This window comes from Mya arenaria, chromosome 6, assembly GCF_026914265.1.
Source record: "Mya arenaria isolate MELC-2E11 chromosome 6, ASM2691426v1".
NCBI lineage: Eukaryota > Metazoa > Mollusca > Bivalvia > Myida > Myidae > Mya > Mya arenaria.
This window is the reverse complement of record NC_069127.1, coordinates 13802211-13815974: the sequence shown is the minus strand read 5'-3', so window position 1 is coordinate 13815974 and position 13764 is coordinate 13802211. Positions and strand designations below refer to the sequence as shown.

At 34.5% G+C, this 13764-nt stretch overlaps 1 protein-coding gene and 1 long non-coding RNA gene across 2 annotated transcripts in view; one reads left to right on the top strand and one right to left on the bottom strand.

Annotated features, from left to right (window-relative positions):
* Positions 1–13764, top strand: part of LOC128239036 (alpha-taxilin-like) — a 32345-nt gene that overhangs the window by 301 nt on the left and 18280 nt on the right. The window contains exons 2-3 of the mRNA XM_052955463.1: positions 11740–11821; positions 12764–13558. Of these exons, the coding sequence (XP_052811423.1) occupies positions 11740–11821; positions 12764–13558 (877 nt within the window). The remainder of the gene's footprint in view (positions 1–11739; positions 11822–12763; positions 13559–13764) is intronic.
* LOC128239037 (uncharacterized) lies at positions 5916–7603 on the bottom strand. The gene is made up of 3 exons (XR_008261809.1): positions 7367–7603; positions 6610–6752; positions 5916–6247 (listed from the first exon to the last, which is right to left on the bottom strand). It is a non-coding gene; the product is annotated as an uncharacterized LOC128239037 (long non-coding RNA).

Below are 13764 nucleotides of genomic sequence, written 5' to 3'. Positions count from 1 at the left end.
CATTGTATGGAAATTATCACATGAAATAACTAATTTCCCTTAAGCACCACTTACTGGTTTTAAAAAATCAGTCATATCATGTAATATTGGTTTATCAGCCATGGCACTTTTTTTAGACCAAATAATTGTACAATAACTTGAAGTAAGTGAACTGATTTTTATATGCAAATTCTTCCCATTCAATTTTTTTGTCATCATTTGTGCCATTCATTTTTATTGCGATTCTGTGTTAAAGCATATAACTGCTATAAGATGTCAAAAACAAGCTATATAATGCACCAGTCAATTGTAAACCCTGCGGAGACAAACTGAGATGGTAAAATCCCCACCAAATCCCCCTGCACCCAGGGACCCTAGGTAAGGCCCATTCCCTGGTATATTTTGCGCGAAGACAAAACACCTCATTCACCCGGCACTGTAGGGCCATCTGAAAGGTAAAATCACGGCCCATTTCTCCAGCTATCCCCGGTATACTTCCGGACCTGGGGGGTCGTGGTTACAATTGACTGGTGCATGACCATTTTATTATTTTATAGTAGTACCATGCACAAAAAGAAAGTATCCAATGTGTAATTATGAGTTGAAGGATTTTTTTATTTGAAACTGTCAAAACATAATAATATATATACTAGAATCTTAACCTGGTGTCTCTTTTCGGATAATATACTCTCATCCAATTAATTGTAAAGCTAGTCATGGTCAAGAAAAGGTATATATAAAAGGTTTATGGACACTGTTTTACACTGTTTTTTTCGGCCCCATTTCTCTCGTTGAATAGTATATATAGAATAGGTAAAAAAATCCCCTTATTTTTATAATATATGTTTTTTACGTACATGTACATTGACCTCTAAACATCAATCAAATGTAAATATTATGAATATGTTGATGGGTTTGTTGGATAAAAGGTATGAAAACAAGTTGAATATTTTTCCCCTTTGTATCAAAGGGCCCTGTCAACATTTCCTAAGTTGAAAAACACACTGATGGTTACTTGGCAGATGATAAACATATTATATTTAATAAACACTTTCTGGAGGAATTGCAAAGCTTTTGTCTGTGTTTTATGACTGCTTGGTGTGTAAAATCCCAAATTGAAACAAATGGGTTTTATCGAAACACTGCTGAAGAGCAACAGATATAAAAGAGCTATGATAGTGGTCAATTCAGCTTATTGTTTGACAAGTAATTGACAGGCCACATCTTTGTGCCAAAAATTCATAAGGTGACTTTACACCTGATAAATACAATGGAGTGATTTGATAATAGTTTGATCACTGTTAAAGTGAAATTTAATTAGCATGCTTTTGCCACTTTGGCAATCATACTTATCTGGGTCAAAGTTGCTTTGCTCTAGTGATTTTACTTTCATTTTTGCATAGTGAATATAATAACAATGCAGTGCTCCAGCTAGGCCTTAATAGCACCCCGCTGCCCTTTTCCAGCACCCTGCTGCATTTTTGCTACACCCTGCTGTGCCCTTTTGTTTGACAGAGTCAGTTTTGAGAAATAAGTATAAAAATAATATATATATATATAGATAATTTTGACACTAAAGTAGAAATAACAAACTATTAGTATTGAAACATTTACAACACATACACAATGAAATAAACCTTGACCGTTGCAAGTGCCCGATATAGGCTCATTCAGTGCGCATCAAAAGTGCCCTTTCTGACCTAGCACCCTGCTTTGTTCAAAACCTGGCTGGAGCACTGCAATGGCATGGATTTTATCATCAGTTCTACTAGATGATTTCTGTATTTGAAATATCAGAAGGTTTCTTACTAAAAGTGCATTGTGTCGAATCCTGATTTTGTGTAAAAAATAAAAAACTTTTACTCAATTGAAATATAATAAGAGTTTATTGAATTTGTAAGAAAATGTATGCATAGATAAAACTAGTTACATTTTATCAGCTTAAAGTGATTATTTGTAACACATGACGTCTAATGGTGTAAGATTGGGGGAAAATACAGATAATGAAAATGAAAGTACACCTTTGTGGATGTTAAATGCATTTCTGTATTTTTTTTACGTAGTTTGTAATACATCCAACCGGAAGAACACTGATTCTTAATATGTCCATTAAGAGTTTAAAATCAGTCCTTCATGCCATTCCTACATTCTATACACGAAAATTTCCTGCAATAATAATGCTGTTTAGTAAAATGGATTCTGTAAAATTATCCAACAAAAAACAACATTATTATCATTTGAATGGCATGAAAGCATGTCAGGAAACTATTTTCACCTGTACTGGAAATAGTTTTGTAGCGTTAAGAGCTTGGTAGAAACAACTATCAATGGAGTAGTGCAGTAGAGTTTAAACACCTGATAACATGAGTTTATACAATCACTTAAAATACATTGGATGCTTGTGAACAAAAGAAATTTATAGGGAATTGATCTTGCTGAGGTAAGAACATTTTTTAGATAATGGGTCACCCTTTGAAAGGAATTCATGCAATACTCATGAGTTAGCTGGGCTACCAGATGTGGGCGGCATCCATATAAGTTGTCTGCTCTCTAACTTGACAATTTTCACCCAATAATTACCGAATTATTCCTTAGACATATCTTTTATATGTAGACTGTTTCTTTTGAAGCTTTGGATTTGTGGCCATGTTATTGTCAACATTGGATTTAATTGATCCGCTGCCTCATTGCTTATCCACTCTTCCATCTTAGTTTCAATGTTGTTAGTTCTTTCCTTTTGTTTTGGCTTACCTTAAATTATCTTCAATTTTTTTTTAAATTTTATTGTGTCACAGAAATAAAAAAAAAGATCTCTTTCATAATTGTTGGAAAGCAAACATCATTTCCCAAGTTCCCATCCTACTTTATAATTATCACATTTAAATAATGTGGGGGTTAATTCCAGAAGGTATCTGCAAAACCATACGGTTTTATGTTGATACCTTCTGACTTCAGTCTCACAGTATGATAATATAAAAACAAATGACATACATTGGCTTTTATGTTAAGATATTACTAAGTTTATCAATTAAAAGAAATAGAACAAGGAATATCGATAGATATTTTGCTAATGAAAGATGGACTGGTAACACTCCAGTGTTTCTTTAGCAGATTTATCAATGGCATAATTGAGGAATTGCTTGCAAATTTACTGACAGATGGAAGCTATTGTATCCTTGTTGTGTCCTTAACTTCCCCCTGAAGATGTCTGATGAATTTATTGAACACATGAGGTTTCCTCTGTTGGAACTGACACACACACATGCTTGTGGTTTTCATGGATGCTGCAATAACTCAAACTGTATGAAGGGTGGAAGTACTCTTAACCAGGGGGCTTGACTCACCTTTTCATGTTTTCACAACTCTTCTCTTCATTGTTTTCATTGTTATAATATTTTGATTCATATTCCTAGGAAGTGTTTTAGTAGCAAATGTGGAAAGTAATGTTGTGGATTTCTTAAGTTAAGATGAAATGCTGATAAATCATTCTGTTTAATTGAAATAGCATTATTACAAATTGGATATTTTAAGATCTTCGTTAATATAACCAGACATAATCATCTCTGAAGAGAAATTAGAGATGCAGACATAGTTTCTAATTCAATTGCAAATGTTTCAATCATGCTGTATCGAGACGTCTTGAAAATTTGAAATGAATTTTTGTTGTGGAATTAATGATTTCATCGAGCTCTGCAGCATTTCTGCCAAACTTAAAATGAAAGTAAGTTGGATTTAAACTGATATTCATTCAATTTTTATGTTCATTTATCTTTCATTGTTTGCTGAAGACATAATGTATTTGTACACTTGTATATTGTATACATTTGTGATTGGAGTAAAACTTGCTTAAGTAAATAATAATAATGATTTAATAATTAAAATAAAAGTGCATTTTTAACTGTAGTTTGAAGAACAATGTTCTAAATATTGATAGTTTCGGGTATGAGGTGTCAGGCCTAGTGGTATAGATTTTACCTAAGTGGTAAGGGGCACAAGCCCCAAAAAGGCACTTTCTAGCAGCCCCTCACAATGTGAAGTGGGTTAATATTGGTTCGTTGTTTTGAAAGGGACTCCAATAAAGCTGAGATAAATTTTGTAGAAGCTGAAATAGACAAGAATGAAAGATTAGCCCGAAGTATCTCATTTTCCCTTCAAAATACAGCTTTTAGATAAATATATTAGCCTTTAATAATCTCTTCCTGGTAAGATTTCTTACAGTTTATAAATGAGCTTCACTCCATGGCCACTATTCAAATTTCCTAGGAATGCTTGATGTTTTTCGATTTGATGTTATTTGTACTTTGTGGCTTTGGTAGGAGGCTTTCACAGGCATTTGATAAAAAGCTTCTGAATTTTGTTGGTAAATATTGGCTTTCATTAAACACTGCATGACTGTTATGTTCTTGAAATGACAACACTATTTATCACTCCTTTCTGCAGAACCTTGTGAATAAATTGCATATACATTAATTATGTTTGGAGCCAGTCTCTGATATCATGGATAGTGAGGGCGAGATAGAGCCCAGGTAAATCAGCAGGATGTTCTTGGCATTGCAGACTTCTGATGTCATCTCTGCAAATGTACATGCCACAGTTTGTGTTTTCATACTTATGTATGGCTCTAAGTTATAATTCATGATGCATTCATGATACACTGCACTTGCCTTGTTTGAGTTGTTTGTGTTTTGTATGGATATGCATGCATGTTTGTTCAGGTTAGCAGTCTAGTTACCTACTGGTCAGCCATGTTGGGTAAGGTTAGCAGTCTAGTTACCTACTGGTCAGCCATGTTGGGTAAGGTTAGCAGTCTAGTTACCTATTGGTCAGCCATGTTGGGTAAGGTTAGCAGTCTAGTTACCTACTGGTCAGCCATGTTTGTTCAGGTTAGCAGTCTAGTTACCTACTGGTCAGCCATGTTTGTTCAGGTTAGCAGTCTAGGTACCTACTGGTCAGCCATGTTGGGTAAGGTCTAAATTACAATGTAGATACAGAAAATGTCAGCTGCATCCAACATGATGGCTGTATAAGAACATTCTAAAAAGCCAAAGACCTGATATGAAATGCATGTTTTTCAAGTATGTCATGCAGTCAGGTAGATCTATTAAGTTAATAGACCTACCTGACTGCATGACATACTTGACTCATAGGAGTCAGAACTTATTTTTTCAAGTTTTGACCCTTGGAATTATTTAACCACCTAAGAGCAGGAAATAGGAAACAAGGTTTTTTATTAAGGTATTAGCCGCGTAATACACACTTTTTTAAAAGCTTTAACCGACAACATAGTTATAATCACAGTACACTATGGGACTTTTATCCAAATTTTGAAGATTTTTTACCGTGAATTAAAAAAGTTATTTATGTTTCATTACACCCACCCCCAAACTCCAAGGGCTACAAAGAGCGACAAGTAAATATTTTGTCCATATTTGATTTTTTTTCATATTATCAGAGATTATGAAATAAACACAACAGTTTCTGGTAAAATAAACTTAAGTTAACAGAAAACTAAAGTTCAAACGAACACATTATTGATACACATGAAAAAAAATCATTTTGATTGATCTTATGATTCTTCGGAAAAGAGCAGTTTTTCGATGTTTGAAAATATATAGCAGTTTTATAAAATTCATAAAAAATATTTAACTATAAGGCAAGCTGCTGAAATCATTTTAGATATTATCTATGATGTCTATTGAACAATTTAAAAGACAATTTATGATAGTTTACCGTCCAGTTTTGAAGAAAATATACATAATGTCATGTTACCACACATTTTTATAGCTAATAAAATGCTTAAAAATCAACCTTTTTCTTGTAAAAAATTATAAAGCTTAATTGGACTTATTCATAAAATGTACTCTTTCAAATAAATGAATTTTACTTATGATACTAACTCAGAATACAGAGTTTAAAACAAATGAGTGTACTTTTAAACTAAAATATATGAAGAAACAAGAACACTTAGTGGGCTCGCCCCTCCAAAAATATCAGAGTGAAAGTTCTCAACTAATGTTTTTTTTTAATATTATAACATGTAAACAATCTCTGTGGGTAATTTGATGTATATCTGTTTTATTTTGTCATTGGTATTCTAACAATTAGTTTTTTTCACAATAATTCTTCACTCTTCAACATTTGAAGTTTGGTCTGTTCCCATGCTTTGTACTTGAAGTGTGTGCACAGATGATAACTACTCAATGCTGAGTCAATGCTGATTTGGTTTTCATGCCCCTTCAGGTACTTTACCCATCAAGAATGTTTAGTGCTGTAAAGGAAAAAAGTTGTATGTTAAAGCCTTTCTAACTAATTAGTATAGATAATTATACTGCCATACATGTACAAAATAAAATATAAACAGTTTAATATTTCTCGACATTATTTTGAAAAAACAACAAGAAGCTGATACATACATGTATATATATAAAGAAGATTATTAAATTTATCAATAAAATTCATCATCATCATCATCATCATCATCATCATCATCATCATCATCATCATCACCACTACCACCACCACCACTTGACCACCATCACCACCACCACCACCACCACCACTTGATTATTGAATACAGTAGGTTTATAAAAACAAAAACCAAGTCAAATATGTTTTATATGAAAAACTCACATCATCTCGATCAGATGCGACTGCCTTGTGGATGGACATGGCTGTCAAATCCGCTCTCAAGGATCCAACATAGTATTTAATGCAGGCTGGAATTCTTCATAACCCAGTGTTGTTGACTAAGTAATATTCAGTCATTTTCCTGCCTGGAAGAAATTAGACTTCTGATTATCAACCAGCAGAAACTACCACCGTAAAATACAAATGCAAAAGTATTATACATTCTGCACTAATATCTGTTTTAGCCAAGAGTAAGGGTTGGTAGGCACAAATGTGTAGTTGTTGTGCATATGGTTGATAATGATTCACAACAGTATGGGGTTTTAACGAGACCTACACCAAGCCAATGAATGTCAATAGTGTCCTAGCAGATGCGGTTTCAAGCCCCAAACCACATACAACTTTTTTTCACAGGTTAATTTTGAAAATATGCATTTTGTAAACAAATAACGGGTATGTACATGTATTGTGGTATGTTAAAAATAGGTAACGTACCAAAACACATCATTTTTAAACAAAATTTTAAGTCTAATATTTTTCTAAGATAAAACAATCAATTTAAAGATTACATACTCATATTATATCTTAAACGTAAGTTATGTACATAAAATATGTAACATGTACATAAGAACATGTAAAATATGAACATGCTGTCTAAACATTTAGCTAATAAAAATGATTTAAGAATTCCAAAGATAAATTTAAAAAAAAAAAACGTTTTTGAACACATCAACGTACAAAACTGCTCAAGGATACTTACATTCAGAGCCCTTTGATACGAATATCCCAGTTCCATGCCGTGTTGACAGTTCGTTTTTTCGAGAGAAAATCTTCTCTTACGCGTATATTTCACTTATAATCCATGTTTAACTGTAATGACTCAAATTGTTAGATGTATCGTAATCAACTGTCAGCGTGTACTTTTAGTGTTTATTTATTTTAAACGTATATTCATGAGAAAAACATCACAATGTTTCCAAATCCTACGATGTAGAAATTCCATTATTGACCTATGAATAGCGGGGAAATACCTTCTTTTTCTAAAAATAGCAACATCCGGTACAGGCCGAATACGCCCGATGTTCGTCGCGATCTGTTACGGCGAGTGGCGATATATGTCGATGTTACCCGATGTTTCCCGAGTTGTATTACATGGCTAATACCTTAAGTAATATTGATCAATTTTCTTCTTGAGATTTTTCTAGAATGATAGTGGATTAAGACAGCTAATCTTTATAAAACCTTGAATTTTTGAGTTTTGGAAACTATTCAACAACGTATAGATTATCACGTACCTTGCAATGACAGATGAGAACTATTATTTATGATGAAAGACCCAAGAATTTACAAAAACAAACAAACAATGACTCTTGAAGATCTGATTTTGTCTCTTGCAAATTAGATCTCAAGAATCATTGACTCTGAGTTTTAGACCCTGTTGAAAGCCCTGATCAACATACAGTTTTTCTGAAAGAAGCAATGAGTTTCTCAAGCAAACAACTTGGAGATGATTGTTTCCCTCTACTGTGTAACTTCTGTTACATTTTCTGAACACACATGGCAGCAGAGTGACAGTAGCAGTGAGCTGGCTTACTGTGCCTGTTGAGTGCTCCCTGGGAAGTGTGGAAATGTGGACTGTCAATGGGGAATGCTGTACTTTCAATTTGGCAGGACTGCTTTGATGTTCATGTATGTGCTTTGTGATTTGATGTTAAAGATGATTTTTTTAAGGAACTGTTTGTGCATAATTCACGTCTGAAAAAAGTGAGTCTTTTAAACTATTTTTCTAGCGATTTGTATTGACATGAGCTCGAAATACCTTGTTTAGACCTGTTGAGAGGAGATTTGGTAATTACCATTACTAGTTAAAAAGATGGCTTTATGCCCATGATGATGTCTCTGTCAGTTACATGAAGAAAATTTGATGCATTAAGCAACAGTTAAACTGTAAGCTTTTACTATCATTACAAAGCACAGGTTACAAGTCGTTACCTGTAATTACCTCCCTTCAGATAGTCCCTGCTAGAGGTGAGGTAATCTCCCCTGGCATTGTGATCCCTTTTGAGGGTAATGAGATGGGACAACTCAATGTTACACAGGTAAATACTGACATGGCTCCCAGGCTTGCTGCTGACACACACAGGAAGCACATGGCATCTTGCTGGAGCCACATGGCATATCAGTCCCATCATGCCATTGTAATGGTGATAAGAAAATTATACCAAAAATACATTAGTTGTAATTACCTTGCACAGTATTCAAGAAAAATATTCATTGTTGAGAGATTATGGTTAAAGGCTTACCAGAATGTGTTACAATCACTTGCTGTCATTGGAATATTAGTTTGTTCGAAGTTGTCATGGTCGAAAAATTATTATGTGTGAAACATTCTTGTGACCAACTGCAAGTTTTGTGTGATAAATCACCTGCTTCAGTTTAAAAATATCAGCTTTTTACAATAGTTGATGTATATTTTGTGGCTGTGCTAGAGATCAGAAAGCTCCGGTCTATGTTCTTGCCTGTCAGTTGTTCTAAAATTTGTAAGTTTGTTAAATTGATTTACCATTCAGGAGTTAATGTCTGCAAGAATTTAGTATTGTGACAATTTAGTTTAAAGGAGAGTATATTTCCTTCAAGAAGAGGATTAAACATCTTATTCTGAACTTCTTTCCACTTCTGAACTTCTTTCCACAACATTGAAGTAGAAAATATTTCAAAATCCAAGGGACAACATTAGAGTTGAACATCATCGTCAAGCAACTATTTTGTCAGCGTGTGTGCTGATGTGATGCCATGTTGAGATGGCTGGGAAGCTGTAAAGTGTGCTGTTGTGAGAAGGACGTCCGTGACGTTGATGGTCAGAAACCTATCATGGCTGCTTCACAAATATCTACAGATGTATGTGATATCTCATGGGTCTACAAGTTTTAACCCTTTAAAGCATGAGTGTGAGTGTGTGTTTCCAGAAAAAGATTTGGCGACTTGGCTTTCCTTTCTCGTTTTTTACTAAAAAAATCTATATCTTGGCCATATCCATGAGGAATTTGTTCTTCATGTTTGCACTAAAGTCCCTTTTTCGATGTAAAAGGCTTTGCTGGAACAGGATGAGTCACGCCCAACAATGGCCACGTTTATATCTGTTATTATATAGTTTATAGAAAATAATATCCCACATAGTCTTGTCCGTCTGTTCATCTAATTTCATGTCACTTCTGTGTCCACTGATACTTATAATGTACTTATAATGTATATAACATAGTATATAACATTCCAATAGAGTGTGACTGAATGCAGAACTTTCACAAAGAATAAAATTACGAAACAAACTAAATCCAATTTAAAAAGGGCAGTTTTTTGGGAACAATTTAAAAAAAAAGCAGAAAACAACACTGCACATTCTTTTTTAAAATGTTGAAGAATAATTTTTCTACATTTTTCTTTACAAAAATAGAAAATTTCAGGAATGCAAGAAAGAATATCAACTGTTACTGACTATCAGCAAGCTTTGTTAACAGACTCTGCCTTTGTCCTGGAGTGAATTTTTTTTATCGGGATTGGAAACACATGATATAATATTATGAATTTTGCGACATATTATGAATTCTGGGTTGCATTTGTTTGTTTTTTATTGAGAATGAAAATTATCTTGTCTTATACCCTTTGTTATCTTAAAAATAGCCTGTACCATGTTGGGGTGTATATATTTGAATAGTTTGAAGGTGTTGGTAAACACATACCACCATTATGTTCAAGGTAAACTAGATCTGAGAACATTTGTATCATCTTCAATATCATAACAGAATGCAATATTAGTTATAGCTTGAATATTTCATAGAATGATCACCTATTGGATTGAGTGTTTTTGGAGTTTTGAATCGTCAGGTTAGGTGAAGGTATGGTTCCAATCAGAAGGATTTTCCATGATGTTACAATGTTCAAATGTAGGATCAAATGATCATTATTATTTATTATTATCTGGACATATTAATGAGATGATAACTGTAAAACAGATCTGGATTTCTGCATAATTGCAGGTCTGGATACATATCTCTGTTTTTGATTATCTTCTTAATTAGTTGCATTGTGTGATAAGCCTACTGTATGATAAGCCAATAGCTACCATAGTTATTGTAATATTTAGGGAAATTTTGGGGTGGGGTGGGGGGAATTTGTATTGATGCTAACATTGAATTTGTTGATATTGTCTTTTTAATCATTGCAATGAAGGAATATGGTTCTGTTACAGGATGTTAATACATGACTAGTAATGTAATTATTAACATATAGCAAGTTTATAGATACCCAGTTGAATGCAAGAGGAATAAAACTTTCAAAAAACAATGTTATGAGGGAATTTATCTTTGTATTAATCTTTTATTTTTAGGTTAAATATCAACATCTCTAATTTCTATGTAATATGTAGATAAATATTTGATCATGCATAGTTAGTTTGTGCCACCTGGATACTGTTCCTCCAGAATGGGTTCTGTCATTTGTCTTATCTGCCTTTGCCAGATCTGTAATTAGGAGAATCATGGTAGTACCATAGAACAATGGCTAGAGGGGAGCTTGTGTCTCTGACACTGGCAGGTAATGTACATGTGGCAGGTTATGTACATGCGTGTGCTTGTACACCTGTGTTTGCCTGGGATGTGATGAAATATGGAGGAACATTTATTGTCAACCATCACACAAACATTGGCAGGATTATTTCGCAGGGTGAACTACATTTCTTCTTACAGGGATGCTGATTTTGATCATACACACTTCTTGTCATGTTGCATGGATATCACTTCTTATCCATGGCTAGGGCAATCACCTGCTTTCCATGGGTGCAATGTTAACATCATTTAAAGGCTTGAAATTCATCTCTCCTGTGTTTGGCCTGTTTATTTCCTTAAGGGAATTATGTTTTTTTTCTTGAATTACATCTTTCATCTGTATAACCTAAGATGTCATTCTTGAATTACCGTAGATCTCCTTGTATGTCATCACTTTCCTGTGTTTTCCAGCACTGGACGGATAGAGCAGTCAGTTACTGAACATTCAGAACATCTGATGTGATGTGTTTTTAATTTCTAATTCATTATTGTGTTACAGATACAGTTGATAAGTATGTTTGTGTACTTTCAGACTCTGGAGTCAACACAGGAAATGAACATGGAGACCGTGGCAACAGAACAGCCCCAGGCCATACCTTCCCCTGCACCTCAAGGTAACATGAACAGCCTGTCCTGTAACTAATGTCATAGTTTTTCCTTTTTTCAGGGTCATTACAAAAAAATCTAATTATTTTGTTAAAGAGTATTGGAATGTGCAGTAATAGTGTCCATATTAATGATTAATTAATTATAACATAGTTAAAATCATATTTTGTTTAAATGATGATATTGAAGCTTTTGTTGAAGTTTCAAACCGTATTTGGTTTTATTGATAATCTTCAAGATATTGTTGCAGATTCAATTTGTCATAAATTAACATCATTTACAAGGATGATCATTCTGCCGTGTATTTCACCTTTCATTGCATGGAGTTGCTTCCCCTCCCTTGAACGTTTGGCATGGTATGGCCTACAGCTAAATGCATGGTGTTGATTGATGTGCTATATCAGGTGGTTCATTTAGCTTTTGCCTGATGGCAAATAGGTGTGCCTTGCTTGGATTTTATTTTTCCCATTTAACAATTTAGTTTAGGTTTACTTGCAAATTGTAAATGTAATTGTATTTTACTTTGTCCACTCACAGGTTCGAAAGATAATTGTGACGATTTCATATGAAAAGAATATGTTTTGTGTGTTCTGGATAGAAATGCCAAAGAATTTGAAAACCATCCTGAATTGAATTCCAAAATGGTTGTTTTCCTGATATGGCTGTGCTAGATAGTCCATTGATGTGACCTGTTTGGCAAGCATGCTGCCTTGTTTGTATGAAATTATCCTGTTCTAAACTGGGCTTGTCGACATTGTTTTAAATTCAGATACTTACTAGTTAGTTTGCCCAATCAGTAATTGTCTGGAATGCTTTTTGATTATACCTCCTTGGTTTGAAGAGGGAATGGGCCGCATGGCTAGTTCTGTTTGGATTTTCTTCCGTGTTTTCCAATATGTTCAAATCTTGGTCTCTGCTTTGAATTTGAGGAATTGTTTTGGTATATTCAGGGTCCAATAAAGCATCTGTTTCGGTTGGGAAGGGTTTGTCTTCCGACTCATTCAGCTTGGAGTCTCTACAGGACGATGACCTTGGCACTTCTGTTGACAACCTTATTGACCTTCAGTCCTCGCAAGGGGTGCAGCCTGACCCCTCGGCAGGCACATCCCTCTCCAATTCTGATTGCGGGCTCGGTGTAAAGGCCCTCTCTGATGAAGCTTGTGCCCCCCTTGCCTCTCCAGAAATTAGCAGGGATAAGTCTAAGATGATTGATGAAATTGTTGAGACAGTAATAGACAGTGAGGTCAAAGTGGATGAGTTGGCTAAACTTGCTGCTCAGATTGATGATTTCGACCCTTGTGCGATGTTGAAAAAGTCTGAGGTTAAGGTGACTGAAACCGAGGTTAAATTTACTGAAGATCTTGATATAAATGATGAAAAATTGATAGATGAATTGATCAAGGACAACGATAAAAAAGATCTTAGTGGAAGTAAAAATGACAGGGAAGCAACTCCTGAAAATGAGAATGAAGGTGGAAATAAAAGTAATGAAAAACAATCCTCCTCTAAATCAGAACAAGAGGAGAATGGGGAGAAGACAAATGGCTCAATGTCAGCGAGCACAGAATCGGACGGTTTCGAGGAGGGAAGCCCAGTAAATGGTGAGGGTGGGGTGGGGCAGGAGAAGGTTCCAGAGCCCATGCCCAAGAAAACAGTGAAGGAGGAGCGGGTGATTGAACAGAAGCCCGAAAACCGGTCGCCCACCAAGACCAGCAAAAGCAAGAGAAAGGAGGACAAAGGCATTGGTAAGCTCAAATTATATTTAATTACTTTAAAATCTGTTTTGTTTAATTTACGTATAAATGGTTGGAAAAATAACAAGCAAATTATGCATAAAGGACATAATTTTATTTCAATTTCATATTCAGATATTTTATGTGAAATTTATAAGTATATTCTGTTCATCATTTTGAATTGTCCACTTCTGTTTATGTTTGATTAGAGTCACAGA